Below are 27,576 nucleotides of genomic sequence, written 5' to 3'. Positions count from 1 at the left end.
ACCGATGCTTATATAGCAGCTTATTCGTGCTGCCCGATACTCGTTTGGAATTTTTCGAGCTGCACGATACGTTTTCTCTCTCACAGCCCGTTATAAGCGATCGGAGAGCTCGGAATTTTTCTAGAACGCAATCACCCGTTGAATCATACACATCGTGTCCCAGTGTTGAGTGAATTTTTTCCGTCGAAATGGCACCCAAAACCAGTGGAAAAGCTGCGAAGAAGTCTGGCAAGGCCCAGAAAAATATTTCCAAGTCCGACAAGAAAAAGAAGCGCAAGACCCGCAAGGAAAGCTACGCTATTTACATCTACAAAGTGTTGAAGCAAGTCCACCCGGATACTGGCATCTCTTCGAAGGCCATGAGCATCATGAACAGTTTCGTCAACGATATCTTCGAACGCATTGCTGCTGAGGCATCCCGCTTGGCGCACTACAACAAGCGTTCGACGATCACGTCCCGCGAAATCCAAACCGCTGTTCGTCTGCTGCTGCCTGGTGAGCTTGCCAAGCACGCCGTCTCCGAAGGAACGAAGGCTGTCACAAAGTACACCAGCTCGAAGTAAGCCACTGAAATGATTGGCTTCTTTTCATGAACCTCTCTTAAATCGGTCCTTTTCAGGACCACAAACCGCATTCAAACAAAGAATTATCCTTCATTTCATCTGCACCAGCGAATTAGCGCTTTAATTTCAGGGTGTCCGTCTTCGTCAACGTTATTGTTCAGTTTGTTGCGTTTGCCTGTACTAAATGGCATTAGTGCAGGTAAACGCAGCCATATCCTAAGTTTGTTTGCGAACTTTACAAGTTCTGCGTTGTTCATTGTAAATATTAATGTTAAATAGAACCTTAGCACGTTAAAAAAACATTAAAAAAAAGTCTGCACTGGTTGGAAGCGTCTTGCGAGGTGAAATTGAAAATGGAGTTTCGTGTATCATGAATTATGAATAGAAGTCGTTTCGCTCGTTGTATGACAATCATTTTTTTAATTAAATTTTCCTCGCGCATACGAGGATAATTTATCGACAAAGCAACCAATAGCAGCTTATGTGTCGTGAGTCAAATGTTGTAATAGATTTGTTCGATTTTAAACTTGTTTATAAGTATTGAAGGTCGTCTTCTTAAGCGTTTGAATTAAAGTGTGTATAAGCATCAGTTAAGCTGTTTGTGTCGAACATTTGTTGTAAAATATATAGTCATACTATTCGTTCGTGGTTTGTCGTTAGCTGCGATGTTGGTATAATAGTCATAGGTATAGATGGTAATAAAGTATTGATCAATATAGTCAAAATCCTCAGATGCCCTATTAAAAAGCAAAACTTTGACAAGAAAAAGTTAAAATACCTCCCATAACATTGATTATTTAAAACAAATTTTCCCCCTTTTCACACTTTCCTCGTTATAACAAAACGACATACGTGAAGGCTTGCATTCGTATGTACAATTTCATAATAGCAATCGAAAGAAAATTCTTGGAATGTTCAACAGTATTGGTGGTCCTGAAAAGGACCGTTTTGAGAAGGAAACGCCCCGTTTAGACAGGGACCGCTTCCGGATGCATGGACGATTTAGGCACGCTCTCCGCGGATGCGACGGGCCAGCTGGATGTCCTTGGGCATGATGGTGACGCGCTTGGCGTGGATGGCGCACAGATTCGTGTCTTCGAACAGACCAACCAGGTACGCCTCGCTGGCTTCCTGCAGCGCCATGACGGCTGAGCTCTGGAAGCGGAGATCAGTCTTGAAGTCCTGGGCGATCTCACGCACCAAGCGCTGGAAGGGCAGCTTGCGGATGAGCAGCTCGGTCGACTTCTGGTAGCGACGGATTTCTCGGAGGGCCACCGTTCCCGGACGGTAACGATGCGGCTTCTTCACTCCTCCGGTGGCCGGGGCACTTTTACGAGCAGCCTTGGTGGCCAGCTGCTTGCGAGGAGCCTTACCTCCAGTCGATTTACGAGCGGTTTGCTTGGTACGAGCCATTTCACTTCGGGAGCGTAGGTTTCGTTGAGCACGGAGCGAACTTGTTTATTTGACAAAAGTTGAACGTTAAATGAGGAAACTGCTCGAACAACAGCTTTATTCATACGCTTGCCAACCCTTGTTTTCTCTCATCTTAAGAGCAAGAGGGAATGCGTGGATGAAAAAGTATAAATAGGGACGTTGAGCTCGAAAACGCTCATTCGTGATCGTCAATTTGAAGTGTGAACATCGTGAACGTACAATCCTGTGCTCATCATGACTGGAAGAGGAAAGGGAGGAAAAGGTCTGGGTAAAGGAGGAGCCAAGCGTCACCGAAAAGTGCTGCGGGATAACATCCAGGGCATTACCAAGCCCGCCATCCGCCGTTTGGCTCGGCGCGGAGGAGTGAAACGTATCTCCGGTCTCATCTACGAGGAAACCCGTGGCGTCCTGAAAGTATTTCTGGAGAATGTGATTCGTGATGCGGTCACTTACACTGAACACGCCAAGCGTAAGACCGTCACCGCTATGGATGTGGTGTATGCTCTGAAGCGTCAGGGCCGCACTCTGTATGGTTTTGGAGGTTAAATTTATCTCTATAAAACTTCCATGTGGAGTCTCAAATCAAACGGTCCTTTTCAGGACCACAATACATTATTCAAGAGCTGTGTCTTTCGCAACATTAAAATGTTTTATTTGAGAGAAAAAATGTCTATAATGGCTTCGAATGGAGTGCGTATAACATTTTACTTGCATAACAAGCACTCACACTGCTGTATATTCAGTGCATTTACATGAAATGGCGTTTTGTAAATGTGCCTTTTAAACGTATGTGCATGCGTTTGAAGCGTACATAAAAGCGACGATTGAAGTGATTGTTAAAATATTGAATTTTTATCTACTTATTAATTTATTAATTTATTTTATAGTGTCGAATTAAAATTATTTTATTTTTCAGGGCAAGCCGCTCATCCTCTTGAAGCAATAATCGCCGCTACACATGCGCTTCGGTCATTGATACTTGTGATAATTATTCAAAAGAAGGATTGGGCGAAAAAAAGCTACACCGTTTTCATGAGGTTTGTGAGTTTATTATAACAGCTAACGGTGCCAATGCTGCCTTTGACTCCGTAAATCACTCAACGCTAATTTCAAAACTATCAAGCTACGGAATAAATAGGGCGCTTGCTCATTGGCTCTCCTGTAATTGAAGTGTAAGACAAATTACAGTGAATATTTCATCCGGGGTTCCACAAGGCAGTATTCTAGGCCCTATTCTTTTTATCATTTTCATAAATGATGTTATTTACGTTATACCAGATTGCGAAAAATTGTTTTATGCAAATGATATGAAAATGTTCCTACCAGTATCAGATCAAACCGATTGTTTAACTCTTCAAAACTGTTTAATTCGATTTAACTCATACCCACCAAATACTTTCTGCAAGATTTGCTATCAGGGTGCTATGAACATGAAGAAATTAACTCCACCTCCAAAATCTATGCTGTTAACTGAATGCTATATATTTTCTTGGGATACTGACTTCATTTGGTATACTTACTTAGCGATGCTCCGCTAGCGATGCTTACATTTTGGTTTGTACATTTGGTAATTGTTCCCCAGCTTCCGTTATCATTAAAATGTTTCCCAGTTATTATCCAGGACAAACACCCTGGGACCTCATAGATCGCATAATGAATTATTTGGGAAAAGTAACGCTCAGCCCTCTACATTACGCTAGCGTTACGAGTAACGTCTGTCTATCGCAAACCCAAGCAGCATTTTTGAACGCCTGGTTTAATCGTCGTGGATAAGCAAATTGAGGTAAAAGTAAGGCTCAGCCCTCTACGTTACGCTAGCGTTACGCGTAACGCCTGTTTACCACAAACCCAAGCAACATTTTTGAACGCCTGTTTTAACCGCCATCTACCCGCTGCGCAAAGCGACGCAAGAAATCATGGAGTTCTGAGAATTTTATCATGCCCTCTTTTTTCTCCAACGGCAAATTTGTCGAGCAGCTCGTCGAGCTGCCCGTCCCTGGCTCCGCCTCATTCCCCTCGGCTGAGCGCGCTGTCGAAGGTTTGAATGTGTTGGTGTGTCAGACGGCCAATCGCTGTCAGCCATCGTCCGTGCTCTTTCCCTCCCTAGCGCTATCTCATTCTCGCGTGTGGGCAATGCTCATGAGTTGCTGTGGCGCTTAAAAAACCGTTTATACACATTGCGGCGATGAAGTTGCATTTTTACAAATCAAACCAAAAAAGCGCAATAAGTTCTATTGCTGCAATGTAAAAATGACTAAGGAATCGCTAGCTAACGCTGGAGGGTTTGATGTGAAACGCGCTGAATCCTAATTCGCATTCGCTGATTTTCATCAACTTTCCTTTCCACCAGCACCTAGAACGCAGGCTGGAAAGTTCACTGGCAGGCAGTGGGGCCTGTCATCGATCTGAACGTGTTAAGCATTAAAGATAACTTTGTTACACTAAGCTTTTGCTTTCGTATGTTGTAGATTACACAGATATGCTGTGCCGTCTGCGCAAAGGTATGAGCGTGCGTGTGTGTGCACAACTGTCGCCAAATGTGTTTTTTTCCGGAATGTTATGATCCATCGGTCAAAGAAAGGAAGGTGTTAATGAAAGGCGGAAAGACGAATTGAGGTCCCTGTCAATGGTAACTGATGACAGGGAGCAGGGGTAGTGGCACACAGCTGTTAGGAGATTGAACAGTATACTTAAATTGCCGACGGATGGAGAGGGCGGTGGCCATGGAACCCCTACGATCATCGGTCACAGGCCCTAAAATTGTAGTCGCCATGGGGGGAGGGGAGGTGCAAATGGTTCTCCAGCCACGGAGCCCTAAAGACCATCTTTCCGGGGGCCCTTGTCATTGATACTCTGTCCATTTGTAGAGATCATCGGCGACCGCCTAGTCCACCTACCGTTAGGTCCGCCGCTGGTTCATGACGGTGTTTTTTTTTTACTGTAGAGTGCATCCTTCCCCCTGCCTGCAGCGTATACATCGAGCAGGAGACAGTGTGGCAGTACCCCCGTCGTGGGTTCTAACCGCGTACGAACCGTCCGCCGTATCAAGAGGTGACTATCCGGCTACGTGGTACTCAAGTCCTGAAAAGGCCGGCATGATCGCTTTGGCTAGTACGCCAATAATAACAATAATAATAATAATAATAAAAAGAACTTAGCGTAGCAGTCCACACGCGGGTAAGAGTTTTCCTTGACTTTGTTGCTGCCGGGCTACCGCTGTGACGAGACAAATGGACGGAATGCACTCGACCAAAACATGAACCTACCGATCCGAACCCATTCCAAGGCATTGCCGGTCAATCGGCGTCATGATACCGACTCCAAGCCAACAAGCCGCCAGATTCTGGACGGACAGGTGCAGCACCATACGCGCACCGTAATAAACAAATCCAGAATCCTCTTTTGTATAAATTCAATTCAAAATGTTGTTTCCACTTGGGTCCACTAGCTGAATTAGAAATACAGTGAACCCTCTCTTATTTGAGTGGCGATGGGACTGTCGAATAAGAGGGGTTTTCAAATTACAGAGGTGAAAAGTGAATGAAAGGTCAATCCAAACAAGAAAGAGACAGAACATTTAGTATGCAGCCTCAACTGTTGCTATAGGAAACTGCGAACAGAATCGCCAATTTGAGCACACATCTTTCAATAACCATGGCAACACTATACACAAATAAGAGGGATACAGATTTCAGAGGTTTTCCAAATTAAAGGAACAAAAATGTACTGGAAATCAAGGGACTGTGCAAAATGTTCAAATAAGAGAGGTTTTTCAAATTGGAGAGGTGTCAAATAAGAGAGGGTTCACTGTAAATGTGCTACATATAACACGCACGTTTGCTTTGATAGTGTGTCTTTTTAATACCCCCAATAGCAGAGCCTATCGCAAAGATGCCAATGCCAATGGTTGTGTTGTCTCTCAGGTAGCGAGATCGAAAATGCATGGACTTTGTAGCCGCAGCGGATGAAAATGTACGCATCAGAATCAAATAGTTTTGGGGTTTCCAAACGCACGCACGCACACAAACACACAAACACGCGCGCGCAAACTCACACACAAACACGCACGCGCAAACTCGCACACACACACACACACACACACACACACACACACACACACACACACACACGCACACATGCATGAACGCGCGCACGCACGCACGCACGCACGCACACACGCACGTACGCGCGCCCGCGAGCATAAAAGCGCGCACGCCAGCACGCACCCCCGAAAGCGCGCATGCGAGCACGCACCCACGAAAGCGCGCACGCGAGCATGCATCCACGAAAGCGCGAACGCGAATACGCATTCACAAACCCCCCCCCACTCCCCACCCCCTTACCGCATGATCCATTACGGCTACCTTATCGGAAGATAGGCTGGTTCAGCTATCTTGCAGCGCATCCTCATCCAAAACGCCAGGCGGGGTGGGGGAGCGGAACATGATAGAGTGAATGGTCACTTTCCCCGCGCTGTGTGCGTGTGTGTGTGTGTCGAGACACAAAAACTTGAGAAAGATTTCGGCACATTAAAAAAATATATTTTTAGTCACTATACACTGTGCTTCATGATGCTTAGAAGGTCGTTGAAGCATCAAACATGTTCAAATTAAAAAAAATATTAGATTAGTGTTAGACGTTCTCCTACGCTTGTTTTAAATAGGCTTCTTCACCCTCAACTGGCACGGGCATCGAATGGTCTCATCAGCAGCGGCACGAAATAAAATAAACCATCAATACAGCGATAACACTTCAAATCCCAATCCAGCTTCTCCCACAGCGTCTCAAGGTCACACACAAATTAATAAATGCTAACACCCACCAATAACAATACACAACCGCAATGCACATATATGAACCAACGCATACACCACAACAACCAATCAGCTGGCGGCGGAAGGCACGGGCAGAAGCGCAAGTAAGGCAGGTCAATGTGAGGGAGGGAGAAGAAGCGGACGAAAAAATGGGCGCCATTTTTTAAAAAAAATTTGACCGTTTTTTTTGCTCCACCGCCATAAATAGTTCGTCCATTTCGCCCACAGATGGCGCTAAACTTGCTCGACCCAGCGCGGGAATCGCTGAAGTCCAGCGCGGGAGACCAGGCCAAATCTGCGCTGGCCAGCGCAGATTTTGGTGCATTTTCTGCGCTGGAAACTGCTCAAATTTGCGCAGCGGGTATATAATTGGTAAAAGTAAGGCTCAGTGATCTACGTTACATATGAGAAGCGTTACATGCCTTTTAAAATTCCCAAGCAGTATTTTTGATAAAAGTAAGGCTCAGCCCTCTACGTTACGCTAGCGTTACGCGTAACGCCTGTTTACCACAAACCCAAGCAGCATTTTTGAACGCCTGTTTTAACCGCCGTGGATGAGCAAATTAATAGATTATCATGTCTTAATATCGTTTTTTTTACATGATATTATAAAAGCAACAATTTTTGAACAAACATAAAAAAGAACAGCAATTGCAAAGATAACACTCATTGATAATTCATGAGTATAAATAAATTATATTATTACTATTAGGCTATCATTTTTAACAGCAATCAGAGTTGTAACAACTTCATCTATTATAATTATAACAATCTTCACATATAATTATAAAGTTTATTCACAATAGGCGGAAACATAGATTGAATAGGTAATAATTATATTTCATATACATTATTAATTTATTAATATTTTTAATATTTCATACTTTCTAATCATAGGAAATGTTACTAAAATTGAAAGCTTTTGGGGTGTTTATGAACTTTTCAAAAATACTGCTTGGGAATTTTAAAAGGCATGTAACGCTTCTCATATGTAACGTAGATCACTGAGCCTTACTTTTACCAATTATTTAGATGGCGTTACTACTGGTTGCAGGGACTTTGATCACCACTAGACGGCGTTATTGAATGTGGAGTTGCATATGCGGTAGGGCATTTCAATACTTTGTATTTTATAGGCACTCCTACATTGCAAATCATTTTATTGTTTCAAACAACGAAACACTTTAAAATGCTTCACAAATTTGGGTAACTGGTGATTAAGATGAAGGGTGAAGGGAAACATTAATAAGTATGGTTGTTTATTTGAACCTTCCTAATTTTTGGTCCAACTTTTTTAAAGCCATTGTCAACGTTTCCCGATATATTGAAAGCCAGACTTTTGTGAGAACCTAAGGCTACCTAAACGCACAACATTTTTCGACAATCGACCCTTTCAACATTTTCCCGTGGTTAACGATAAATCAGGTAAACGTATCCGTTACTGTTTTCAGAAAAAGGCCAACACGCAGGTATCACTGGTTGCATTTATATGGTAAAACCAACCCTCTTGAACAAGCTACCTGGAAAATCTTATGCATCGCTTATGATATGCTGCATTTTGTAGAATTCGTAGTGAGAGGATACACAATTGAAAATATTAAGGGATGCGTTTTGTGCCAAAGGACGGCACATTTTTTCATTTACATTTTGTACACAGTTTCAAGCACGGTTCTTGATATATCTGGATTTTTTTTCCTTCTGGTTCTCCCATAACAGCATAAATCGAATAAAATGTCTTTGGCAAAGTAATTTGTCGCCCTGAAAAGGACGGTTTTGGGTTTGAGATGAAGGAAGCTTTGTCACACCGTTTAAGCCTTCTTTTCGGTCTTCTTGGGCAGCAGCACGGCCTGAATGTTGGGCAGCACACCACCCTGAGCGATGGTTACTCCGGACAGCAGCTTGTTCAACTCCTCGTCGTTGCGGATGGCCAGCTGCAGATGACGCGGGATGATGCGCGTCTTCTTGTTGTCACGGGCAGCGTTTCCGGCCAACTCAAGCACTTCAGCGGCCAAGTATTCCATGACGGCTGCCAGATACACGGGTGCTCCGGCACCGACGCGCTCGGCATAGTTACCCTTGCGCAGGAGACGATGAATACGGCCAACGGGGAACTGAAGACCGGCACGGTTGGAACGGGACTTTGCCTTTCCCTTTACCTTTCCTCCCTTTCCACGGCCAGACATGGTTAGATTTGATTGGGGTACGTTTGTAAGGGATCACGAACAACACGATGTTCTCTTTGAGAAGGGTCTTTTTATAATAGAACAATTTTGACCCGACCGATGCTTATATAGCAGCTTATTCGTGCTGCCCGATACTCGTTTGGAATTTTTCGAGCTGCACGATACGTTTTCTCTCTCACAGCCCGTTATAAGCGATCGGAGAGCTCGGAATTTTTCTAGAACGCAATCACCCGTTGAATCATACACATCGTGTCCCAGTGTTGAGTGAATTTTTCCGTCGAAATGGCACCCAAAACCAGTGGAAAAGCTGCGAAGAAGTCTGGCAAGGCCCAGAAAAATATTTCCAAGTCCGACAAGAAAAAGAAGCGCAAGACCCGCAAGGAAAGCTACGCTATTTACATCTACAAAGTGTTGAAGCAAGTCCACCCGGATACTGGCATCTCTTCGAAGGCCATGAGCATCATGAACAGTTTCGTCAACGATATCTTCGAACGCATTGCTGCTGAGGCATCCCGCTTGGCGCACTACAACAAGCGTTCGACGATCACGTCCCGCGAAATCCAAACCGCTGTTCGTCTGCTGCTGCCTGGTGAGCTTGCCAAGCACGCCGTCTCCGAAGGAACGAAGGCTGTCACAAAGTACACCAGCTCGAAGTAAGCCACTGAAATGATTGGCTTCTTTTCATGAACCTCTCTTAAATCGGTCCTTTTCAGGACCACAAACCGCATTCAAACAAAGAATTATCCTTCGTTTCATCTGCACCAGCGAATTAGCGCTTTAATTTCAGGGTGTCCGTCTTCGTCAACGTTATTGTTCAGTTTGTTGCGTTTGCCTGTACTAAATGGTATTAGTGCAGGTAAACGCAGCCATATCCTAAGTTTGTTTGCGAACTATGTCATCCACATCATTGGAAACAACATTGACATTAAAGTTCTGCGTTGTTCATTGTAAATATTAATGTTAAATAGAACCTTAGCACGTTTAAAAAAAAAAACATAAAAAAAGTCCGCACTGGTTGGAAGCGTCTTGCGAGGTGAAATTGAAAATGGAGTTTCGTGTATCATGAATTATGAATAGAAGTCGTTTCGCTCGTTGTATGACAATCATTTTTTTAAATTAAATTTTCCTCGCGCATACGAGGATAATTTATCGACAAAGCAACCAATAGCAGCTTATGTGTCGTGAGTCAAATGTTGTAATAGATTTGCTCGATTTTAAACTTGCTAATAAGTATTGAAGGGTCGTCTTCTTGAGCATTTTAATTCACGTTTGTATAAGCATCAGTTAAGGTGTTTGAGTTGAACATTTGTTGTAAAATATATAGTCATACTATTCGTTCGTAGTTTGTTGTAAGCAGCGATGTTGGTATAATAGCCATAGGTTATATAGATGGTAATAAAGTATTGATCAATATAGTCAAAATCCTCAGATGCCCTATTAAAAAGCAAAACTTTGACAAGAAAAAGTTAAAATACCTCCCATAACATTGATTATTTAAAACAAATTTTCCCCCTTTTCACACTTTCCTCGTTATAACAAAACGACATACGTGAAGGCTTGCATTCGTATGTACAATTTCATAATAGCAATCGAAAGAAAATTCTTGGAATGTTCAACAGTATTGGTGGTCCTGAAAAGGACCGTTTTGAGAAGGAAACGCCCCGTTTAGACAGGGACCGCTTCCGGATGCATGGACGATTTAGGCACGCTCTCCGCGGATGCGACGGGCCAGCTGGATGTCCTTGGGCATGATGGTGACGCGCTTGGCGTGGATGGCGCACAGATTCGTGTCTTCGAACAGACCAACCAGGTACGCCTCGCTGGCTTCCTGCAGCGCCATGACGGCTGAGCTCTGGAAGCGGAGATCAGTCTTGAAGTCCTGGGCGATCTCACGCACCAAGCGCTGGAAGGGCAGCTTGCGGATGAGCAGCTCGGTCGACTTCTGGTAGCGACGGATTTCTCGGAGGGCCACCGTTCCCGGACGGTAACGATGCGGCTTCTTCACTCCTCCGGTGGCCGGGGCACTTTTACGAGCAGCCTTGGTGGCCAGCTGCTTGCGAGGAGCCTTACCTCCAGTCGATTTACGAGCGGTTTGCTTGGTACGAGCCATTTCACTTCGGGAGCGTAGGTTTCGTTGAGCACGGAGCGAACTTGTTTATTTGACAAAAGTTGAACGTTAAATGAGGAAACTGCTCGAACAACAGCTTTATTCATACGCTTGCCAACCCTTGTTTTCTCTCATCTTAAGAGCAAGAGGGAATGCGTGGATGAAAAAGTATAAATAGGGACGTTGAGCTCAAAAACGCTCATTCGTGATCGTCAATTTGAAGTGTGAACATCGTGAACGTACAATCCTGTGCTCATCATGACTGGAAGAGGAAAGGGAGGAAAAGGTCTGGGTAAAGGAGGAGCCAAGCGTCACCGAAAAGTGCTGCGGGATAACATCCAGGGCATTACCAAGCCCGCCATCCGCCGTTTGGCTCGGCGCGGAGGAGTGAAACGTATCTCCGGTCTCATCTACGAGGAAACCCGTGGCGTCCTGAAAGTATTTCTGGAGAATGTGATTCGTGATGCGGTCACTTACACTGAACACGCCAAGCGTAAGACCGTCACCGCTATGGATGTGGTGTATGCTCTGAAGCGTCAGGGCCGCACTCTGTACGGTTTTGGAGGTTAAATTCAACGTGCTATAACAAACCTCCAAATGGAGTCTCAAAACGGTCCTTTTCAGGACCACAATACATTACTCAAGAGCTGTGTCTTTCGCAACATTAAAATGTTTTATTTGAGAGAAAAAATGTCTATAATGGCTTCGAATGGAGTGCGTATAACATTTTACTTGCATAACAAGCACTCACACTGCTGTATATTCAGTGCATTTACATGAAATGGCGTTTTGTAAATGTGCCTTTTAAACGTATGTGCATGTGTTTGAAGCGTACATAAAAGCGACGATTGAAGTGATTGTTAAAATATTGAATTTTTATTTACTTATTAATTTATTAATTTATTTTATAGTGTCGAATTAAAATTATTTTATTTTTCAGGGCAAGCCGCTCATCCTCTTGAAGCAATAATCGCCGCTACACATGCGCTTCGGTCATTGATACTTGTGATAATTATTCAAAAGAAGGATTGGGCGAAAAAAAGCTACACCGTTTTCATGAGGTTTGTGAGTTTATTATAACAGCTAACGGTGCCAATGCTGCCTTTGACTCCGTAAATCACTCAACGCTAATTTCAAAACTATCAAGCTACGGAATAAATAGGGCGCTTGCTCATTGGCTCTCCTGTAATTGAAGTGTAAGACAAATTACAGTGAATATTTCATCCGGGGTTCCACAAGGCAGTATTCTAGGCCCTATTCTTTTTATCATTTTCATAAATGATGTTATTTACGTTATACCAGATTGCGAAAAATTGTTTTATGCAAATGATATGAAAATGTTCCTACCAGTATCAGATCAAACCGATTGTTTAACTCTTCAAAACTGTTTAATTCGATTTAACTCATACCCACCAAATACTTTCTGCAAGATTTGCTATCAGGGTGCTATGAACATGAAGAAATTAACTCCACCTCCAAAATCTATGCTGTTAACTGAATGCTATATATTTTCTTGGGATACTGACTTCATTTGGTATACTTACTTAGCGATGCTCCGCTAGCGATGCTTACATTTTGGTTTGTACATTTGGTAATTGTGCCCCAGCTTCCGTTATCATTAAAATGTTTCCCAGTTATTATCCAGGACAAACACCCTGGGACCTCATAGATCGCATAATGAATTATTTGGGAAAAGTAACGCTCAGCCCTCTACATTACGCTAGCGTTACGAGTAACGTCTGTCTATCGCAAACCCAAGCAGCATTTTTGAACGCCTGGTTTAATCGTCGTGGATAAGCAAATTGAGGTAAAAGTAAGGCTCAGCCCTCTACGTTACGCTAGCGTTACGCGTAACGCCTGTTTACCACAAACCCAAGCAACATTTTTGAACGCCTGTTTTAACCGCCATCTACCCGCTGCGCAAAGCGACGCAAGAAATCATGGAGTTCTGAGAATTTTATCATGCCCTCTTTTTTCTCCAACGGCAAATTTGTCGAGCAGCTCGTCGAGCTGCCCGTCCCTGGCTCCGCCTCATTCCCCTCGGCTGAGCGCGCTGTCGAAGGTTTGAATGTGTTGGTGTGTCAGACGGCCAATCGCTGTCAGCCATCGTCCGTGCTCTTTCCCTCCCTAGCGCTATCTCATTCTCGCGTGTGGGCAATGCTCATGAGTTGCTGTGGCGCTTAAAAAACCGTTTATACACATTGCGGCGATGAAGTTGCATTTTTACAAATCAAACCAAAAAAGCGCAATAAGTTCTATTGCTGCAATGTAAAAATGACTAAGGAATCGCTAGCTAACGCTGGAGGGTTTGATGTGAAACGCGCTGAATCCTAATTCGCATTCGCTGATTTTCATCAACTTTCCTTTCCACCAGCACCTAGAACGCAGGCTGGAAAGTTCACTGGCAGGCAGTGGGGCCTGTCATCGATCTGAACGTGTTAAGCATTAAAGATAACTTTGTTACACTAAGCTTTTGCTTTCGTATGTTGTAGATTACACAGATATGCTGTGCCGTCTGCGCAAAGGTATGAGCGTGCGTGTGTGTGCACAACTGTCGCCAAATGTGTTTTTTTCCGGAATGTTATGATCCATCGGTCAAAGAAAGGAAGGTGTTAATGAAAGGCGGAAAGACGAATTGAGGTCCCTGTCAATGGTAACTGATGACAGGGAGCAGGGGTAGTGGCACACAGCTGTTAGGAGATTGAACAGTATACTTAAATTGCCGACGGATGGAGAGGGCGGTGGCCATGGAACCCCTACGATCATCGGTCACAGGCCCTAAAATTGTAGTCGCCATGGGGGGAGGGGAGGTGCAAATGGTTCTCCAGCCACGGAGCCCTAAAGACCATCTTTCCGGGGGCCCTTGTCATTGATACTCTGTCCATTTGTAGAGATCATCGGCGACCGCCTAGTCCACCTACCGTTAGGTCCGCCGCTGGTTCATGACGGTGTTTTTTTTTTTACTGTAGAGTGCATCCTTCCCCCTGCCTGCAGCGTATACATCGAGCAGGAGACAGTGTGGCAGTACCCCCGTCGTGGGTTCTAACCGCGTACGAACCGTCCGCCGTATCAAGAGGTGACTATCCGGCTACGTGGTACTCAAGTCCTGAAAAGGCCGGCATGATCGCTTTGGCTAGTACGCCAATAATAATAATAATAATAATAATAATAAAAAGAACTTAGCGTAGCAGTCCACACGCGGGAAAGAGTTTTCCTTGACTTTGTTGCTGCCGGGCTACCGCTGTGACGAGACAAATGGACGGAATGCACTCGACCAAAACATGAACCTACCGATCCGAACCCATTCCAAGGCATTGCCGGTCAATCGGCGTCATGATACCGACTCCAAGCCAACAAGCCGCCAGATTCTGGACGGACAGGTGCAGCACCATACGCGCACCGTAATAAACAAATCCAGAATCCTCTTTTGTATAAATTCAATTCAAAATGTTGTTTCCACTTGGGTCCACTAGCTGAATTAGAAATACAGTGAACCCTCTCTTATTTGAGTGGCGATGGGACTGTCGAATAAGAGGGGTTTTCAAATTACAGAGGTGAAAAGTGAATGAAAGGTCAATCCAAACAAGAAAGAGACAGAACATTTAGTATGCAGCCTCAACTGTTGCTATAGGAAACTGCGAACAGAATCGCCAATTTGAGCACACATCTTTCAATAACCATGGCAACACCATACACAAATAAGAGGGATACAGATTTCAGAGGTTTTCCAAATTAAAGGAACAAAAATGTACTGGAAATCAAGGGACTGTGCAAAATGTTCAAATAAGAGAGGTTTTTCAAATTGGAGAGGTGTCAAATAAGAGAGGGTTCACTGTAAATGTGCTACATATAACACGCACGTTTGCTTTGATAGTGTGTCTTTTTAATACCCCCAATAGCAGAGCCTATCGCAAAGATGCCAATGCCAATGGTTGTGTTGTCTCTCAGGTAGCGAGATCGAAAATGCATGGACTTTGTAGCCGCAGCGGATGAAAATGTACGCATCAGAATCAAATAGTTTTGGGGTTTCCAAACGCACGCACGCACACAAACACACAAACACGAGCGCGCAAACTCACACACAAACACGCACGCGCAAACTCGCACACACACACACACACACACACACACACGAAAACATGCATGAACGCGCGCACGCACGCACGCACGCACGCACACACGCACGTACGCGCGCCCTCGAGCATAAAAGCGCGCACGCCAGCACGCACCCCCGAAAGCGCGCATGCGAGCACGCACCCACGAAAGCGCGCACGCGAGCATGCATCCACGAAAGCGCGAACGCGAATACGCATTCACAAACCCCCCCCCCACTCCCCACCCCCTTACCGCATGATCCATTACGGCTACCTTATCGGAAGATAGGCTGGTTCAGCTATCTTGCAGCGCATCCTTATCCAAAACGCCAGGCGGGGTGGGGGAGCGGAACATGATAGAGTGAATGGTCACTTTCCCCGCGCTGTGTGCGTGTGTGTGTGTGTCGAGACACAAAAACTCGAGAAAGATTTCGGCACATTAAAAAAATATATTTTTAGTCACTATACACTGTGCTTCATGATGCTTAGAAGGTCGTTGAAGCATCAAACATGTTCAAATTAAAAAAAATATTAGATTAGTGTTAGACGTTCTCCTACGCTTGTTTTAAATAGGCTTCTTCACCCTCAACTGGCACGGGCATCGAATGGTCTCATCAGCAGCGGCACGAAATAAAATAAACCATCAATACAGCGATAACACTTCAAATCCCAATCCAGCTTCTCCCACAGCGTCTCAAGGTCACACACAAATTAATAAATGCTAACACCCACCAATAACAATACACAACCGCAATGCACATATATGAACCAACGCATACACCACAACAACCAATCAGCTGGCGGCGGAAGGCACGGGCAGAAGCGCAAGTAAGGCAGGTCAATGTGAGGGAGGGAGAAGAAGCGGACGAAAAAATGGGCGCCATTTTTTAAAAAAAATTTGACCGTTTTTTTTGCTCCACCGCCATAAATAGTTCGTCCATTTCGCCCACAGATGGCGCTAAACTTGCTCGACCCAGCGCGGGAATCGCTGAAGTCCAGCGCGGGAGACCAGGCCAAATCTGCGCTGGCCAGCGCAGATTTTGGTGCATTTTCTGCGCTGGAAACTGCTCAAATTTGCGCAGCGGGTATATAATTGGTAAAAGTAAGGCTCAGTGATCTACGTTACATATGAGAAGCGTTACATGCCTTTTAAAATTCCCAAGCAGTATTTTTGATAAAAGTAAGGCTCAGCCCTCTACGTTACGCTAGCGTTACGCGTAACGCCTGTTTACCACAAACCCAAGCAGTATTTTTGAACGCCTGTTTTAACCGCCGTGGATGAGCAAATTAATAGATTATCATGTCTTAATATCGTTTTTTTTACATGATATTATAAAAGCAACAATTTTTGAACAAACATAAAAAAGAACAGCAATTGCAAAGATAACACTCATTGATAATTCATGAGTATAAATAAATTATATTATTACTATTAGGCTATCATTTTTAACAGCAATCAGAGTTGTAACAACTTCATGTATTATAATTATAACAATCTTCACATATAATTATAAAGTTTATTCACAATAGGCGGAAACATAGATTGAATAGGTAATAATTATATTTCATATACATTATTAATTTATTAATATTTTTAATATTTCATACGTTCTAATCATAGGAAATGTTACTAAAATTGAAAGCTTTTGGGGTGTTTATGAACTTTTCAAAAATACTGCTTGGGAATTTTAAAAGGCATGTAACGCTTCTCATATGTAACGTAGATCACTGAGCCTTACTTTTACCAATTATTTAGATGGCGTTACTACTGGTTGCAGGGACTTTGATCACCACTAGACGGCGTTATTGAATGTGGAGTTGCATATGCGGTAGGGCATTTCAATACTTTGTATTTTATAGGCACTCCTACATTGCAAATCATTTTATTGTTTCAAACAACGAAACACTTTAAAATGCTTCACAAATCTGGGTAACTGGTGATTAAGATGAAGGGTGAAGGGAAACATTAATAAGTATGGTTGTTTATTTGAACCTTCCTAATTTTTGGTCCAACTTTTTTAAAGCCATTGTCAACGTTTCCCGATATATTGAAAGCCAGACTTTTGTGAGAACCTAAGGCTACCTAAACGCACAACATTTTTCGACAATCGACCCTTTCAACATTTTCCCGTGGTTAACGATAAATCAGGTAAACGTATCCGTTACTGTTTTCAGAAAAAGGCCAACACGCAGGTATCACTGGTTGCATTTATATGGTAAAACCAACCCTCTTGAACAAGCTACCTGGAAAATCTTATGCATCGCTTATGATATGCTGCATTTTGTAGAATTCGTAGTGAGAGGTTACACAATTGAAAATATTAAGGGATGCGTTTTGTGCCAAAGGACGGCACATTTTTTCATTTACATTTTGTACACAGTTTCAAGCACGGTTCTTGATATATCTGGATTTTTTTTCCTTCTGGTTCTCCCATAACAGCATAAATCGAATAAAATGTCTTTGGCAAAGTAATTTGTCGCCCTGAAAAGGACGGTTTTGGGTTTGAGATGAAGGAAGCTTTGTCACACCGTTTAAGCCTTCTTTTCGGTCTTCTTGGGCAGCAGCACGGCCTGAATGTTGGGCAGCACACCACCCTGAGCGATGGTTACTCCGGACAGCAGCTTGTTCAACTCCTCGTCGTTGCGGATGGCCAGCTGCAGATGACGCGGGATGATGCGCGTCTTCTTGTTGTCACGGGCAGCGTTTCCGGCCAACTCAAGCACTTCAGCGGCCAAGTATTCCATGACGGCTGCCAGATACACGGGTGCTCCGGCACCGACGCGCTCGGCATAGTTACCCTTGCGCAGGAGACGATGAATACGGCCAACGGGGAACTGAAGACCGGCACGGTTGGAACGGGACTTTGCCTTTCCCTTTACCTTTCCTCCCTTTCCACGGCCAGACATGGTTAGATTTGATTGGGGTACGTTTGTAAGGGATCACGAACAACACGATGTTCTCTTTGAGAAGGGTCTTTTTATAATAGAACAATTTTGACGCGACCGATGCTTATATAGCAGCTTATTCGTGCTGCCCGATACTCGTTTGGAATTTTTCGAGCTGCACGATACGTATTCTCTCTCACAGCCCGTTATAAGCGATCGGAGAGCTCGGAATTTTTCTAGAACGCAATCACCCGTTGAATCATACACATCGTGTCCCAGTGTTGAGTGAATTTTTCCGTCGAAATGGCACCCAAAACCAGTGGAAAAGCTGCGAAGAAGTCTGGCAAGGCCCAGAAAAATATTTCCAAGTCCGACAAGAAAAAGAAGCGCAAGACCCGCAAGGAAAGCTACGCTATTTACATCTACAAAGTGTTGAAGCAAGTCCACCCGGATACTGGCATCTCTTCGAAGGCCATGAGCATCATGAACAGTTTCGTCAACGATATCTTCGAACGCATTGCTGCTGAGGCATCCCGCTTGGCGCACTACAACAAGCGTTCGACGATCACGTCCCGCGAAATCCAAACCGCTGTTCGTCTGCTGCTGCCTGGTGAGCTTGCCAAGCACGCCGTCTCCGAAGGAACGAAGGCTGTCACAAAGTACACCAGCTCGAAGTAAGCCACTGAAATGATTGGCTTCGTTCTCTCAAATCGGTCCTTTTCAGGACCACAAACCGCATTCAAACAAAGAATTATCCTTTGTTTCATCTGCACCAGCGAATTAGCGCTTTGATTTCAGGGTGTCCGTCTACGTCAACGTTATTGTTCAGTTTGTTGCGTTTGCCTGTACTAAATAGCATTAGTGCAGGTAAACGCAGCCATATCCTAAGTTTGTTTGCGAACTTTGTATTGGAAACAATGATGCTGTGATTGACATTAAAGTTCTGCGTTGTTCATTATAAATATTAATGTTAAATGGAACCTTAGCACGTTTAAAAAAAACATTAAAAAAAAAGTCCGCACTGGTTGGAAGCGTTTTGCGAGGTGAAATTGTAAATGGAGTTTCGTGTATCATGAATTATGAATAGAAGTCGTTTCGCTCGTTGTATGACAATCAATTTTTAAAATTAAATTTTCCTCGCACATACGAGGATAATTTATCGACAAAGCAACCAATAGCAGCTTATGTGTCGTGAGTCAAATGTTGTAATAGATTTGCTCGATTTTAAACTTACTTATAAGGATTGAAGGGTCGTCTTCTTAAGCGTTTGAATTAAAGTGTGTATAAGCATCAGTTAAGCTGTTTGTGTCGAACATTTGTTGTAAAATATATAGTCATACTATTCGTTCGTGGTTTGTCGTTAGCTGCGATGTTGGTATAATAGTGATAGGTAATATAGATGGTAATAAAGTATTGATCAATATAGTCAAAATCCTCAGATGCCCTATTAAAAAGCGAAACTTTGACAAGAAAAAGTTAAAATACCTCCCATAACATTGATTATTTAAAACAAATTTTCCCCCTTTTCACACTTTCCTCGTTATAACAAAACGACATGCGTGAAGGCTTGCATTCGTATGTACAATTTCATAATAGCAATCGAAAGAAAATTCTTGGAATGTTCAACAGTATTGGTGGTCCTGAAAAGGACCGTTTTGAGAAGGAAATGCCCCGTTTAGACAGGGACCGCTTCCGGATGCATGGACGATTTAGGCACGCTCTCCGCGGATGCGACGGGCCAGCTGGATGTCCTTGGGCATGATGGTGACGCGCTTGGCGTGGATGGCGCACAGATTCGTGTCTTCGAACAGACCAACCAGATACGCCTCGCTGGCTTCCTGCAGCGCCATGACGGCTGAGCTCTGGAAGCGGAGATCAGTCTTGAAGTCCTGGGCGATCTCACGCACCAAGCGCTGGAAGGGCAGCTTGCGGATGAGCAGCTCGGTCGACTTCTGGTAGCGACGGATTTCTCGGAGGGCCACCGTTCCCGGACGGTAACGATGCGGCTTCTTCACTCCTCCGGTGGCCGGGGCACTTTTACGAGCAGCCTTGGTGGCCAGCTGCTTGCGAGGAGCCTTACCTCCAGTCGATTTACGAGCGGTTTGCTTGGTACGAGCCATTTCACTTCGGGAGCGTAGGTTTCGTTGAGCACGGAGCGAACTTGTTTATTTGACAAAAGTTGAACGTTAAATGAGGAAACTGCTCGAACAACAGCTTTATTCATACGCTTGCCAACCCTTGTTTTCTCTCATCTTAAGAGCAAGAGGGAATGCGTGGATGAAAAAGTATAAATAGGGACGTTGAGCTCAAAAACGCTCATTCGTGATCGTCAATTTGAAGTGTGAACATCGTGAACGTACAATCCTGTGCTCATCATGACTGGAAGAGGAAAGGGAGGAAAAGGTCTGGGTAAAGGAGGAGCCAAGCGTCACCGAAAAGTGCTGCGGGATAACATCCAGGGCATTACCAAGCCCGCCATCCGCCGTTTGGCTCGGCGCGGAGGAGTGAAACGTATCTCCGGCCTCATCTACGAGGAAACCCGTGGCGTCCTGAAAGTATTTCTGGAGAATGTGATTCGTGATGCGGTCACTTACACTGAACACGCCAAGCGTAAGACCGTCACCGCTATGGATGTGGTGTATGCTCTGAAGCGTCAGGGCCGCACTCTGTACGGTTTCGGAGGTTAAATTTATCTCTATAAAACTTCCATGTGGAGTCTCAAATCAAACGGTCCTTTTCAGGACCACAATACATTACTCAAGAGCTGTGTCTTTCGCAACATTAAAATGTTTTATTTGAGAGAAAAAATGTCTATGATGGCTTCGAATGGTGTGCGTATAACATTTTACTTGCATAACAAGCACTCACAAAAGTTTGCATGCGTTTGAAGCGTACATAAAAGCGACGATTGAAGTGTTTGTTAAAATATTGAATTTTTATTTACTTATTGATTTATGAATTTATTTTATAGTCTCGAATTAAAATTATTTTATTTTTCAGGGCAAGCCTCTCATCCTCTTGAAGCAATAATCGCCGCTACACATGCGCTTCGTTCATTGATACTTGTGATAATTATTCAAAAGAAGGATTGGGCGAAAAAAAGCTACACCGTTTTCATGAGGTTTGTGAGTTTATTATAACAGCTAACGGTGCCAATGCTGCCTTTGACTCCGTAAATCACTCAACGCTAATTTCAAAACTATCAAGCTACGGAATAAATAGAACGCTTGTTCATTGGCTCTCCTGTAATTTAAGTGTAAGACAAATTACAGTGAATATTTCATCCGGGGTTTCACAAGGCAGTATTCTAGGCCCTATTCTTTTTATCATTTTCATAAATGATATTATTTACGTTATACCAGATTGCGAAACATTGTTTTATGCAAATGATATGAAAATGTTCCTACCAGTATCAGATCAAACCGATTGTTTAACTCTTCAAAACTGTTTAATTCGATTTAACTCATACCCACCAAATACTTTCTGCAAGATTTGCTATCAGGGTGCTATGAACATGAAGAAATTAACTCCACCTCCAAAATCTATGCTGTAAACTGAATGCTACATATTTTCTTGGGATACTGACTTCATTTGGTATACTGACTTAGCGATGCTCCGCTAGCGATGCTTACATTTTGGTTTGTACATTTGGTAATTGTTCCCCAGCTTCCGTTATCATTAAAATGTTTCCCAGTTATTATCCAGGACAAACACCCTGGGACCTCATAGATCGCATAATGAATTATTTGGGAAAAGTAACGCTCAGCCCTCTACATTACGCTAGCGTTACGAGTAACGTCTGTCTAGCGCAAACCCAAGCAGCATTTTTGAACGCCTGGTTTAATCGTCGTGGATGAGCAAATTAATAGATTATCATGTCTTAATATATTTTATTTTACATGATAATTAGAAAAGCAACAATTTTTGAACAAACATAAAAAAGAACAGCAATTGATTCTAAAGATAACACTCATTGATAATTCATGAGTATAAATAAATTATATTATTACTATTAGGCTATCATTTTTAACAGCAATCAGAGTTGTAACAACTTCACGTATTATAATTATAACAATCTTACACATAAAAAATGGTTACTTTTAAAAATGATTATTTATTTATGTTCCCAACTATTGATAAAGCAAGATAATCAAATACATACAAATATTTACTACCTTCATTAACCTCAATTTAAAAAAGAGCCCTCGCACCTAAAGTAAAGTTTATTCACAATAGGCGGAAACATAGATTGAATAGGTAATAATTATATTTCATATACATTATTAATTTATTAAAATTTTTAATATTTTATACTTTCTAATCATAGGAAATGTTACTAAAATTGAAAGCTTTTGGGGTGTTTATGAACTTTTCAAAAATACTGCTTGGGAATTTTAAAAGGCATGTAACGCTTCTCATATGTAACGTAGATCACTGAGCCTTACTTTTACCAATTATTTAGATGGCGTTACTACTGGTTGCAGGGACTTTGATCACCACTAGACGGCGTTATTGAATGTGGAGTTGCATATGCGTTAGGGCATTTCAATACTTTGTATTTTATAGGCATTCCTACATTGCAAATCATTTTATTGTTTCAAACAACGAAACACTTTAAAATGCTTCACAAATTTGGGTAACTGGTGATTAAGATGAAGGGTGAAGGGAAACATTAATAAGTATGGTTGTTTATTTGAACCTTCCTAATTTTTGGTCCAACTTTTTTAAAGCCATTATCAACGTTTCCCGATATATTGAAAGCCAAACTTTTGTGAGAACCTAAGGCTACCTAAACGCACAACATTTTTCGACAATCGACCCTTTCAACACTTTCCCGTGGTTAACGATAAATCAGGTAAAAGTGTCCTTTACTGTTTTCAGAAAAAGGTCAACACGCAGGTATCACTGGTTGCATTTATATGGTAAAACCAACCCTCTTGAACAAGCTACCTGGAAAATCTTATGCATCGCTTATGATATGCTGCATTTTGTAGAATTCGTAGTGAGAGGTTACAGAATTGAAAATATTAAGGGATGCGTTTTGTGCCAAAGGACGGCACATTTTTTCATTTACATTTTGTACACAGTTTCAAGCACGGTTCTTGATATATCTGGATTTTTTTTTCCTTCTGGTTCTCCCATAACAGCATAAATCGAATAAAATGTAATTTGGCAAAGTAATTTGTCGCCCTGAAAAGGACGGTTTTGGGTTTGAGATGAAGGAAGCTTTGTCACACCGTTTAAGCCTTCTTTTCGGTCTTCTTGGGCAGCAGCACGGCCTGAATGTTGGGCAGCACACCACCCTGAGCGATGGTTACTCCGGACAGCAGCTTGTTCAACTCCTCGTCGTTGCGGATGGCCAGCTGCAGATGACGCGGGATGATGCGCGTCTTCTTGTTGTCACGGGCAGCGTTTCCGGCCAACTCAAGCACTTCAGCGGCCAAGTATTCCATGACGGCTGCCAGATACACGGGTGCTCCGGCACCGACGCGCTCGGCATAGTTACCCTTGCGCAGGAGACGATGAATACGGCCAACGGGGAACTGAAGACCGGCACGGTTGGAACGGGACTTTGCCTTTCCCTTTACCTTTCCTCCCTTTCCACGGCCAGACATGGTTAGATTTGATTGGGGTACGTTTGTAAGGGATCACGAACAACACGATGTTCTCTTTGAGAAGGGTCTTTTTATAATAGAACAATTTTGACCCGACCGATGCTTATATAGCAACTTATTCGTGCTGCCCGACACTCGTTTGGAATTTTTCGAGCTGCACGATACGTATTCTCTCTCACAGCCCGTTATAAGCGATCGGAGAGCTCGGAATTTTTCTAGAACGCAATCACCCGTTGAATCATACACATCGTGTCCCAGTGTTGAGTGAATTTTTCCGTCGAAATGGCACCCAAAACCAGTGGAAAAGCTGCGAAGAAGTCTGGCAAGGCCCAGAAAAATATTTCCAAGTCCGACAAGAAAAAGAAGCGCAAGACCCGCAAGGAAAGCTACGCTATTTACATCTACAAAGTGTTGAAGCAAGTCCACCCGGATACTGGCATCTCTTCGAAGGCCATGAGCATCATGAACAGTTTCGTCAACGATATCTTCGAACGCATTGCTGCTGAGGCATCCCGCTTGGCGCACTACAACAAGCGTTCGACGATCACGTCCCGCGAAATCCAAACCGCTGTTCGTCTGCTGCTGCCTGGTGAGCTTGCCAAGCACGCCGTCTCCGAAGGAACGAAGGCTGTCACAAAGTACACCAGCTCGAAGTAAGCCACTGAAATGATTGGCTTCGTTCTCTCAAATCGGTCCTTTTCAGGACCACAAACCGCATTCAAACAAAGAATTATCCTTCGTTTCATCTGCACCAGCGAATTAGCGCTTTAATTTCAGGGTGTCCGTCTTCGTCAACGTTATTGTTCAGTTTGTTGCGTTTGCCTGTACTAAATAGCATTAGTGCAGGTAAACGCAGCCATATCCTAAGTTTGTTTGCGAACTATGTCATCCACATCATTGGAAACAACATTGACATTAAAGTTCTGCGTTGTTCATTGTAAATATTAATGTTAAATAGAACCTTAGCACGTTTAAAAAAAAAAACATAAAAAAAGTCCGCACTGGTTGGAAGCGTCTTGCGAGGTGAAATTGAAAATGGAGTTTCGTGTATCATGAATTATGAATAGAAGTCGTTTCGCTCGTTGTATGACAATCATTTTTTTAAATTAAATTTTCCTCGCGCATACGAGGATAATTTATCGACAAAGCAACCAATAGCAGCTTATGTGTCGTGAGTCAAATGTTGTAATAGATTTGCTCGATTTTAAACTTGCTAATAAGTATTGAAGGGTCGTCTTCTTGAGCATTTTAATTCACGTTTGTATAAGCATCGGTTAAGGTGTTTGAGTTGAACATTTGTTGTAAAATATATAGTCATACTATTCGTTCGTAGTTTGTTGTAAGCAGCGATGTTGGTATAATAGCCATAGGTTATATAGATGGTAATAAAGTATGGATCAATAAAGTCAAAATCCTCAGATGCCCTATTAAAAAGCGAAACTTTGACAAGAAAAAGTTAAAATACCTCCCATAACATTGATTATTTAAAACAAATTTTCCCCCTTTTCACACTTTCCTCGTTATAACAAAACCACATGCGTGAAGGCTTGCATTCGTATGTACAATTTCATAATAGCAATCGAAAGAAAATTCTTGGAATGTTCAACAGTATTGGTGGTCCTGAAAAGGACCGTTTTGAGAAGGAAATGCCCCGTTTAGGCAGGGACCGCTTCCGGATGCATGGACGATTTAGGCACGCTCTCCGCGGATGCGACGGGCCAGCTGGATGTCCTTGGGCATGATGGTGACGCGCTTGGCGTGGATGGCGCACAGATTCGTGTCTTCGAACAGACCAACCAGATACGCCTCGCTGGCTTCCTGCAGCGCCATGACGGCTGAGCTCTGGAAGCGGTGATCAGTCTTGAAGTCCTGGGCGATCTCACGCACCAAGCGCTGGAAGGGCAGCTTGCGGATGAGCAGCTCGGTCGACTTCTGGTAGCGACGGATTTCTCGGAGGGCCACCGTTCCCGGACGGTAACGATGCGGCTTCTTCACTCCTCCGGTGGCCGGGGCACTTTTACGAGCAGCCTTGGTGGCCAGCTGCTTGCGAGGAGCCTTACCTCCAGTCGATTTACGAGCGGTTTGCTTGGTACGAGCCATTTCACTTCGGGAGCGTAGGTTTCGTTGAGCACGGAGCGAACTTGTTTATTTGACAAAAGTTGAACGTTAAATTTTTTTTTTTTTTTTATTGATTTTTATAGAGACTTTGAGCCTTTCGGCTTCATTCGCCTCTTCGTAAACTACTTAAACCTAACAATCTTCTTACCCAGGGCATTTCCTCCCTGTGTAAACCTTAATCCGAGTTCGCTCGGTTACCTTAAAACTAAGCTTAAAACTAAAAGGAAGATCAATTTATTAAATTATCAATTTAAGATCAATATTAATTTACGACACATATTATTCTGATAAACTAAATTTCTTCATAAAGGTTTGTCATACGGAGGAATTTGAGGAGTTTTCGCTGACATTTGGGGTCGGGTGATAGGATGATGTCTATGCTGGTATCAAGATGGCATAAGGCGCGTTCGGTGGTGTATCCATGACAATCGGTGAGAATATGACGAACAGTAATGTTTACGCCACAAAAGCTGCATAACGGTGGACTGGACTTTTCTAGGAGATAGGAATGTGTAAGCCGGGTGTGTCCAATCCTGAGGCGTGATAGCACTCGTTGGTTCTGGCTGGAGTGTGTGTCTTTCCAGGCTGTTGTTGATGGTTTGATGGTTCGAAGAATAGAATTTTTTTTCCGGTGCCAGGTGAGGTTCCATTTTTCGTCAACTATTGTTTTGCTCCATTTGTTGAAGTCTCTGCGGGCTATGGTTGTGTTGTTTTCTGGAGGACGGAGCCGACCCTGGTTTGCAAGTTGGTCAGCTTTCTCGTTTCCGCTGATACTCGAGTGACCAGGTATCCAGCAGAATGTTATAACCGGGGAGTTATCTAGTTGATTTAATAGTTGGATGTGCGGATCTCGGATGTTACCATGTTCTAGGGCGGCTAAAACACTGGCACTGTCGGGGAAAATAATATTTGGTTTATTAAGGCAAATACCTTCTTGCGCGGCGACTATCATGGCTATTGCTTCAGCTGAGAATATAGAGGTATGGTCTGGTAGTTTGATGGCACAACTGTTGTTGGAGGAGAAAATACCGAAACCGGCGGATTCATTAAGGACAGAGCCGTCGGTAAAGATATGATGGTGATTCTGGTATTTGCTTTGGATGAGACTGGTAAAATGATGGCCGGCGATATGGCTGCAATTTCCTGCACGTAGTTTATCTTTTAAAGACCAGTCTATTGTAGGCGGTTGACGATACCAAGGGCGTCCTCCGCGTCCGGTAAGCTTGCTGATATGGGGAAGCTGGTTGTTGGTAAGGGCATGAAATTGTGCATTGACTCTGTTGATAAATGATTCGGCTTTGATGTCCTTCTCTAGGATGCGTCCTCCTGCAGCTGTTAATCTGTTGGTGATAATGTAATCAAAAGGAAGAAGTCCGCTCTCACAAAGTAGAGAGAGGATTGGACTGGTGCAGAAGGCTCCAGTTGAAAGGCGGATGGCTGTATGGTATATGGGAGCAATACGCTTCTCAAAGTTTTCTCGTTGGCGAGAGACAATCTCAATACCGTAGAGAATTTTGGGAAGCAGCCAGCTATTGAGGATCTGCAGAAGTGTTAGACGTGATGCACGATGTTGTCCAGCTCCTAACATCCTAAAGAGGTTCAGTCTGGTTTTTGCTTCTTTTCTTATCCGGTTGGAGTGGGGAATGAAAGTAAGTTTTGTGTCAAATGTAACACCTAATATTTTCGCTGAGTTTACATTTGGTATGATGTGGTTGTGAAGTTTGATTGGTAATTTGCGATGAAAGCCCATTTTGCAGATATG

At 43.4% G+C, this 27,576-nt stretch overlaps 17 protein-coding genes across 22 annotated transcripts in view; 12 read left to right on the top strand and 5 right to left on the bottom strand.

Annotated features, from left to right (window-relative positions):
- LOC120949361 (histone H2B) overlaps window positions 1–19,521 on the top strand; it is a 202,183-nt gene extending 182,662 nt beyond the window's left edge. Inside the window, exon 2 of one of the 2 annotated variants that reach the window (XM_049607783.1) lies at window positions 18,949–19,521. The gene's annotated coding sequence lies outside the window, so the exon portion shown is untranslated. Of the gene's footprint in view, window positions 1–1,109; window positions 1,158–18,948 lie in introns of those variants that run through there. The other variant, XM_049607782.1, reaches the window with a different exon arrangement.
- LOC125906890 (histone H2B) overlaps window positions 1–19,521 on the top strand; it is a 189,090-nt gene extending 169,569 nt beyond the window's left edge. Inside the window, exons 2-3 of one of the 2 annotated variants that reach the window (XM_049607795.1) lie at window positions 1,110–1,249; window positions 10,375–10,416. The gene's annotated coding sequence lies outside the window, so the exon portion shown is untranslated. Of the gene's footprint in view, window positions 1–1,109; window positions 1,250–10,374; window positions 10,417–18,948 lie in introns of those variants that run through there. The other variant, XM_049607794.1, reaches the window with a different exon arrangement.
- Window positions 1–19,521, top strand: part of LOC120949373 (histone H2B) — a 164,805-nt gene extending 145,284 nt beyond the window's left edge. The window contains exon 2 of the mRNA XM_049607791.1: window positions 18,949–19,521. The gene's annotated coding sequence lies outside the window, so the exon portion shown is untranslated. The remainder of the gene's footprint in view (window positions 1–18,948) is intronic.
- Window positions 1–19,521, top strand: part of LOC120949375 (histone H2B) — a 99,171-nt gene extending 79,650 nt beyond the window's left edge. The window contains exon 2 of one of the 2 annotated variants that reach the window (XM_040366639.2): window positions 18,949–19,521. The gene's annotated coding sequence lies outside the window, so the exon portion shown is untranslated. Of the gene's footprint in view, window positions 1–1,109; window positions 1,158–18,948 lie in introns of those variants that run through there. The other variant, XM_049607790.1, reaches the window with a different exon arrangement.
- The window catches only part of LOC120949383 (histone H2B), a 28,440-nt gene extending 8,919 nt beyond the window's left edge, over window positions 1–19,521 (top strand). Inside the window, exon 2 of one of the 3 annotated variants that reach the window (XM_049607784.1) lies at window positions 18,949–19,521. The gene's annotated coding sequence lies outside the window, so the exon portion shown is untranslated. Of the gene's footprint in view, window positions 1–10,374; window positions 10,417–18,948 lie in introns of those variants that run through there. The other 2 variants (XM_049607786.1, XM_049607785.1) reach the window with 2 other exon arrangements.
- On the top strand, window positions 189–19,521 carry LOC125906889 (histone H2B). The gene is made up of 2 exons (XM_049607787.1): window positions 189–762; window positions 18,949–19,521. Exon 1 carries the CDS (start codon window positions 189–191, stop codon window positions 561–563), a length of 375 nt encoding a protein of 124 aa, XP_049463744.1. The 3' UTR covers window positions 564–762; window positions 18,949–19,521.
- Window positions 1,315–11,109, bottom strand: LOC125906866 (uncharacterized). The gene is made up of 5 exons (XM_049607617.1): window positions 10,700–11,109; window positions 8,626–8,976; window positions 2,324–2,522; window positions 2,217–2,235; window positions 1,315–2,016 (listed from the first exon to the last, which is right to left on the bottom strand). Exons 1-5 carry the CDS (start codon window positions 11,102–11,104, stop codon window positions 1,566–1,568), a joined length of 1,425 nt encoding a protein of 474 aa, XP_049463574.1. The 5' UTR covers window positions 11,105–11,109; the 3' UTR covers window positions 1,315–1,565.
- Window positions 2,168–3,151, top strand: LOC125906905 (histone H4). Its single transcript, XM_049607825.1, has one exon. The coding sequence runs from the start codon at window positions 2,232–2,234 to the stop codon at window positions 2,541–2,543; it is 312 nt and encodes a 103-aa protein (XP_049463782.1). The 5' UTR covers window positions 2,168–2,231; the 3' UTR covers window positions 2,544–3,151.
- Window positions 8,417–9,002, bottom strand: LOC125906892 (histone H2A). Its single transcript, XM_049607798.1, has one exon. It carries the CDS (start codon window positions 8,992–8,994, stop codon window positions 8,620–8,622), a length of 375 nt encoding a protein of 124 aa, XP_049463755.1. The 5' UTR covers window positions 8,995–9,002; the 3' UTR covers window positions 8,417–8,619.
- LOC125906896 (histone H2B) lies at window positions 9,275–25,108 on the top strand. Its single transcript, XM_049607807.1, has 2 exons — window positions 9,275–9,998; window positions 24,692–25,108. The coding sequence occupies exon 1, from the start codon at window positions 9,277–9,279 to the stop codon at window positions 9,649–9,651; it is 375 nt and encodes a 124-aa protein (XP_049463764.1). The 5' UTR covers window positions 9,275–9,276; the 3' UTR covers window positions 9,652–9,998; window positions 24,692–25,108.
- Window positions 11,347–12,279, top strand: LOC120953915 (histone H4). Its single transcript, XM_049607826.1, has one exon. The coding sequence runs from the start codon at window positions 11,360–11,362 to the stop codon at window positions 11,669–11,671; it is 312 nt and encodes a 103-aa protein (XP_049463783.1). The 5' UTR covers window positions 11,347–11,359; the 3' UTR covers window positions 11,672–12,279.
- LOC120949376 (histone H2A) lies at window positions 17,525–18,203 on the bottom strand. The gene has a single exon (XM_049607813.1). It carries the CDS (start codon window positions 18,100–18,102, stop codon window positions 17,728–17,730), a length of 375 nt encoding a protein of 124 aa, XP_049463770.1. The 5' UTR covers window positions 18,103–18,203; the 3' UTR covers window positions 17,525–17,727.
- LOC120949371 (histone H2B) lies at window positions 18,298–19,521 on the top strand. Its single transcript, XM_040366634.2, has one exon. It carries the CDS (start codon window positions 18,385–18,387, stop codon window positions 18,757–18,759), a length of 375 nt encoding a protein of 124 aa, XP_040222568.1. The 5' UTR covers window positions 18,298–18,384; the 3' UTR covers window positions 18,760–19,521.
- Window positions 19,558–25,973, bottom strand: LOC120953566 (uncharacterized). Its single transcript, XM_049607615.1, has 5 exons — window positions 25,392–25,973; window positions 23,328–23,678; window positions 20,549–20,747; window positions 20,442–20,460; window positions 19,558–20,241 (listed from the first exon to the last, which is right to left on the bottom strand). Exons 1-5 carry the CDS (start codon window positions 25,794–25,796, stop codon window positions 19,791–19,793), a joined length of 1,425 nt encoding a protein of 474 aa, XP_049463572.1. The 5' UTR covers window positions 25,797–25,973; the 3' UTR covers window positions 19,558–19,790.
- On the top strand, window positions 20,206–20,768 carry LOC120949385 (histone H4). The gene has a single exon (XM_040366644.2). It carries the CDS (start codon window positions 20,457–20,459, stop codon window positions 20,766–20,768), a length of 312 nt encoding a protein of 103 aa, XP_040222578.1. The 5' UTR covers window positions 20,206–20,456.
- Window positions 23,117–23,825, bottom strand: LOC120949056 (histone H2A). Its single transcript, XM_049607817.1, has one exon. It carries the CDS (start codon window positions 23,694–23,696, stop codon window positions 23,322–23,324), a length of 375 nt encoding a protein of 124 aa, XP_049463774.1. The 5' UTR covers window positions 23,697–23,825; the 3' UTR covers window positions 23,117–23,321.
- LOC120949057 (histone H2B) lies at window positions 23,911–24,447 on the top strand. The gene has a single exon (XM_049607800.1). It carries the CDS (start codon window positions 23,979–23,981, stop codon window positions 24,351–24,353), a length of 375 nt encoding a protein of 124 aa, XP_049463757.1. The 5' UTR covers window positions 23,911–23,978; the 3' UTR covers window positions 24,354–24,447.
- Window positions 25,974–27,576: the final 1,603 nt, after the last annotated feature.

Source organism: Anopheles coluzzii, chromosome 2 (genome assembly GCF_943734685.1).
Source record: "Anopheles coluzzii chromosome 2, AcolN3, whole genome shotgun sequence".
In the NCBI taxonomy this organism is placed as follows: domain Eukaryota; kingdom Metazoa; phylum Arthropoda; class Insecta; order Diptera; family Culicidae; genus Anopheles; species Anopheles coluzzii.
This window is presented reverse-complemented; position numbering and strand designations above follow the sequence as displayed.

Bases quoted from the DNA above. Each gene is read 5' to 3' on its own strand.
- LOC120953566 (XM_049607615.1), bottom strand. From the start codon at position 25,796: ATGGCTCGTACCAAGCAAACCGCTCGTAAATCGACTGGAGGTAAGGCT. The intron at 23,679-25,391 runs GCCTAAATCGTC...GGCCGTGGAAAG, and splicing joins GTCGCATCCGCGGAGAGCGT to GGAGGAAAGGTAAAGGGAAA. The intron at 20,748-23,327 runs GCTTAAACGGTG...GAAACCGTACAG, and splicing joins CCAAGAAGACCGAAAAGAAG to AGTGCGGCCCTGACGCTTCA.
- LOC125906866 (XM_049607617.1), bottom strand. From the start codon at position 11,104: ATGGCTCGTACCAAGCAAACCGCTCGTAAATCGACTGGAGGTAAGGCT. The intron at 8,977-10,699 runs GCCTAAATCGTC...GGCCGTGGAAAG, and splicing joins GTCGCATCCGCGGAGAGCGT to GGAGGAAAGGTAAAGGGAAA. The intron at 2,523-8,625 runs GCTTAAACGGTG...AAAACCATACAG, and splicing joins CCAAGAAGACCGAAAAGAAG to AGTGCGGCCCTGACGCTTCA.
- LOC120949376 (XM_049607813.1), bottom strand. From the start codon at position 18,102: ATGTCTGGCCGTGGAAAGGGAGGAAAGGTAAAGGGAAAGGCAAAGTCC.
- LOC120949056 (XM_049607817.1), bottom strand. From the start codon at position 23,696: ATGTCTGGCCGTGGAAAGGGAGGAAAGGTAAAGGGAAAGGCAAAGTCC.
- LOC125906889 (XM_049607787.1), top strand. From the start codon at position 189: ATGGCACCCAAAACCAGTGGAAAAGCTGCGAAGAAGTCTGGCAAGGCC.
- LOC125906892 (XM_049607798.1), bottom strand. From the start codon at position 8,994: ATGTCTGGCCGTGGAAAGGGAGGAAAGGTAAAGGGAAAGGCAAAGTCC.
- LOC120949371 (XM_040366634.2), top strand. From the start codon at position 18,385: ATGGCACCCAAAACCAGTGGAAAAGCTGCGAAGAAGTCTGGCAAGGCC.
- LOC125906896 (XM_049607807.1), top strand. From the start codon at position 9,277: ATGGCACCCAAAACCAGTGGAAAAGCTGCGAAGAAGTCTGGCAAGGCC.
- LOC120953915 (XM_049607826.1), top strand. From the start codon at position 11,360: ATGACTGGAAGAGGAAAGGGAGGAAAAGGTCTGGGTAAAGGAGGAGCC.
- LOC120949385 (XM_040366644.2), top strand. From the start codon at position 20,457: ATGACTGGAAGAGGAAAGGGAGGAAAAGGTCTGGGTAAAGGAGGAGCC.
- LOC120949057 (XM_049607800.1), top strand. From the start codon at position 23,979: ATGGCACCCAAAACCAGTGGAAAAGCTGCGAAGAAGTCTGGCAAGGCC.
- LOC125906905 (XM_049607825.1), top strand. From the start codon at position 2,232: ATGACTGGAAGAGGAAAGGGAGGAAAAGGTCTGGGTAAAGGAGGAGCC.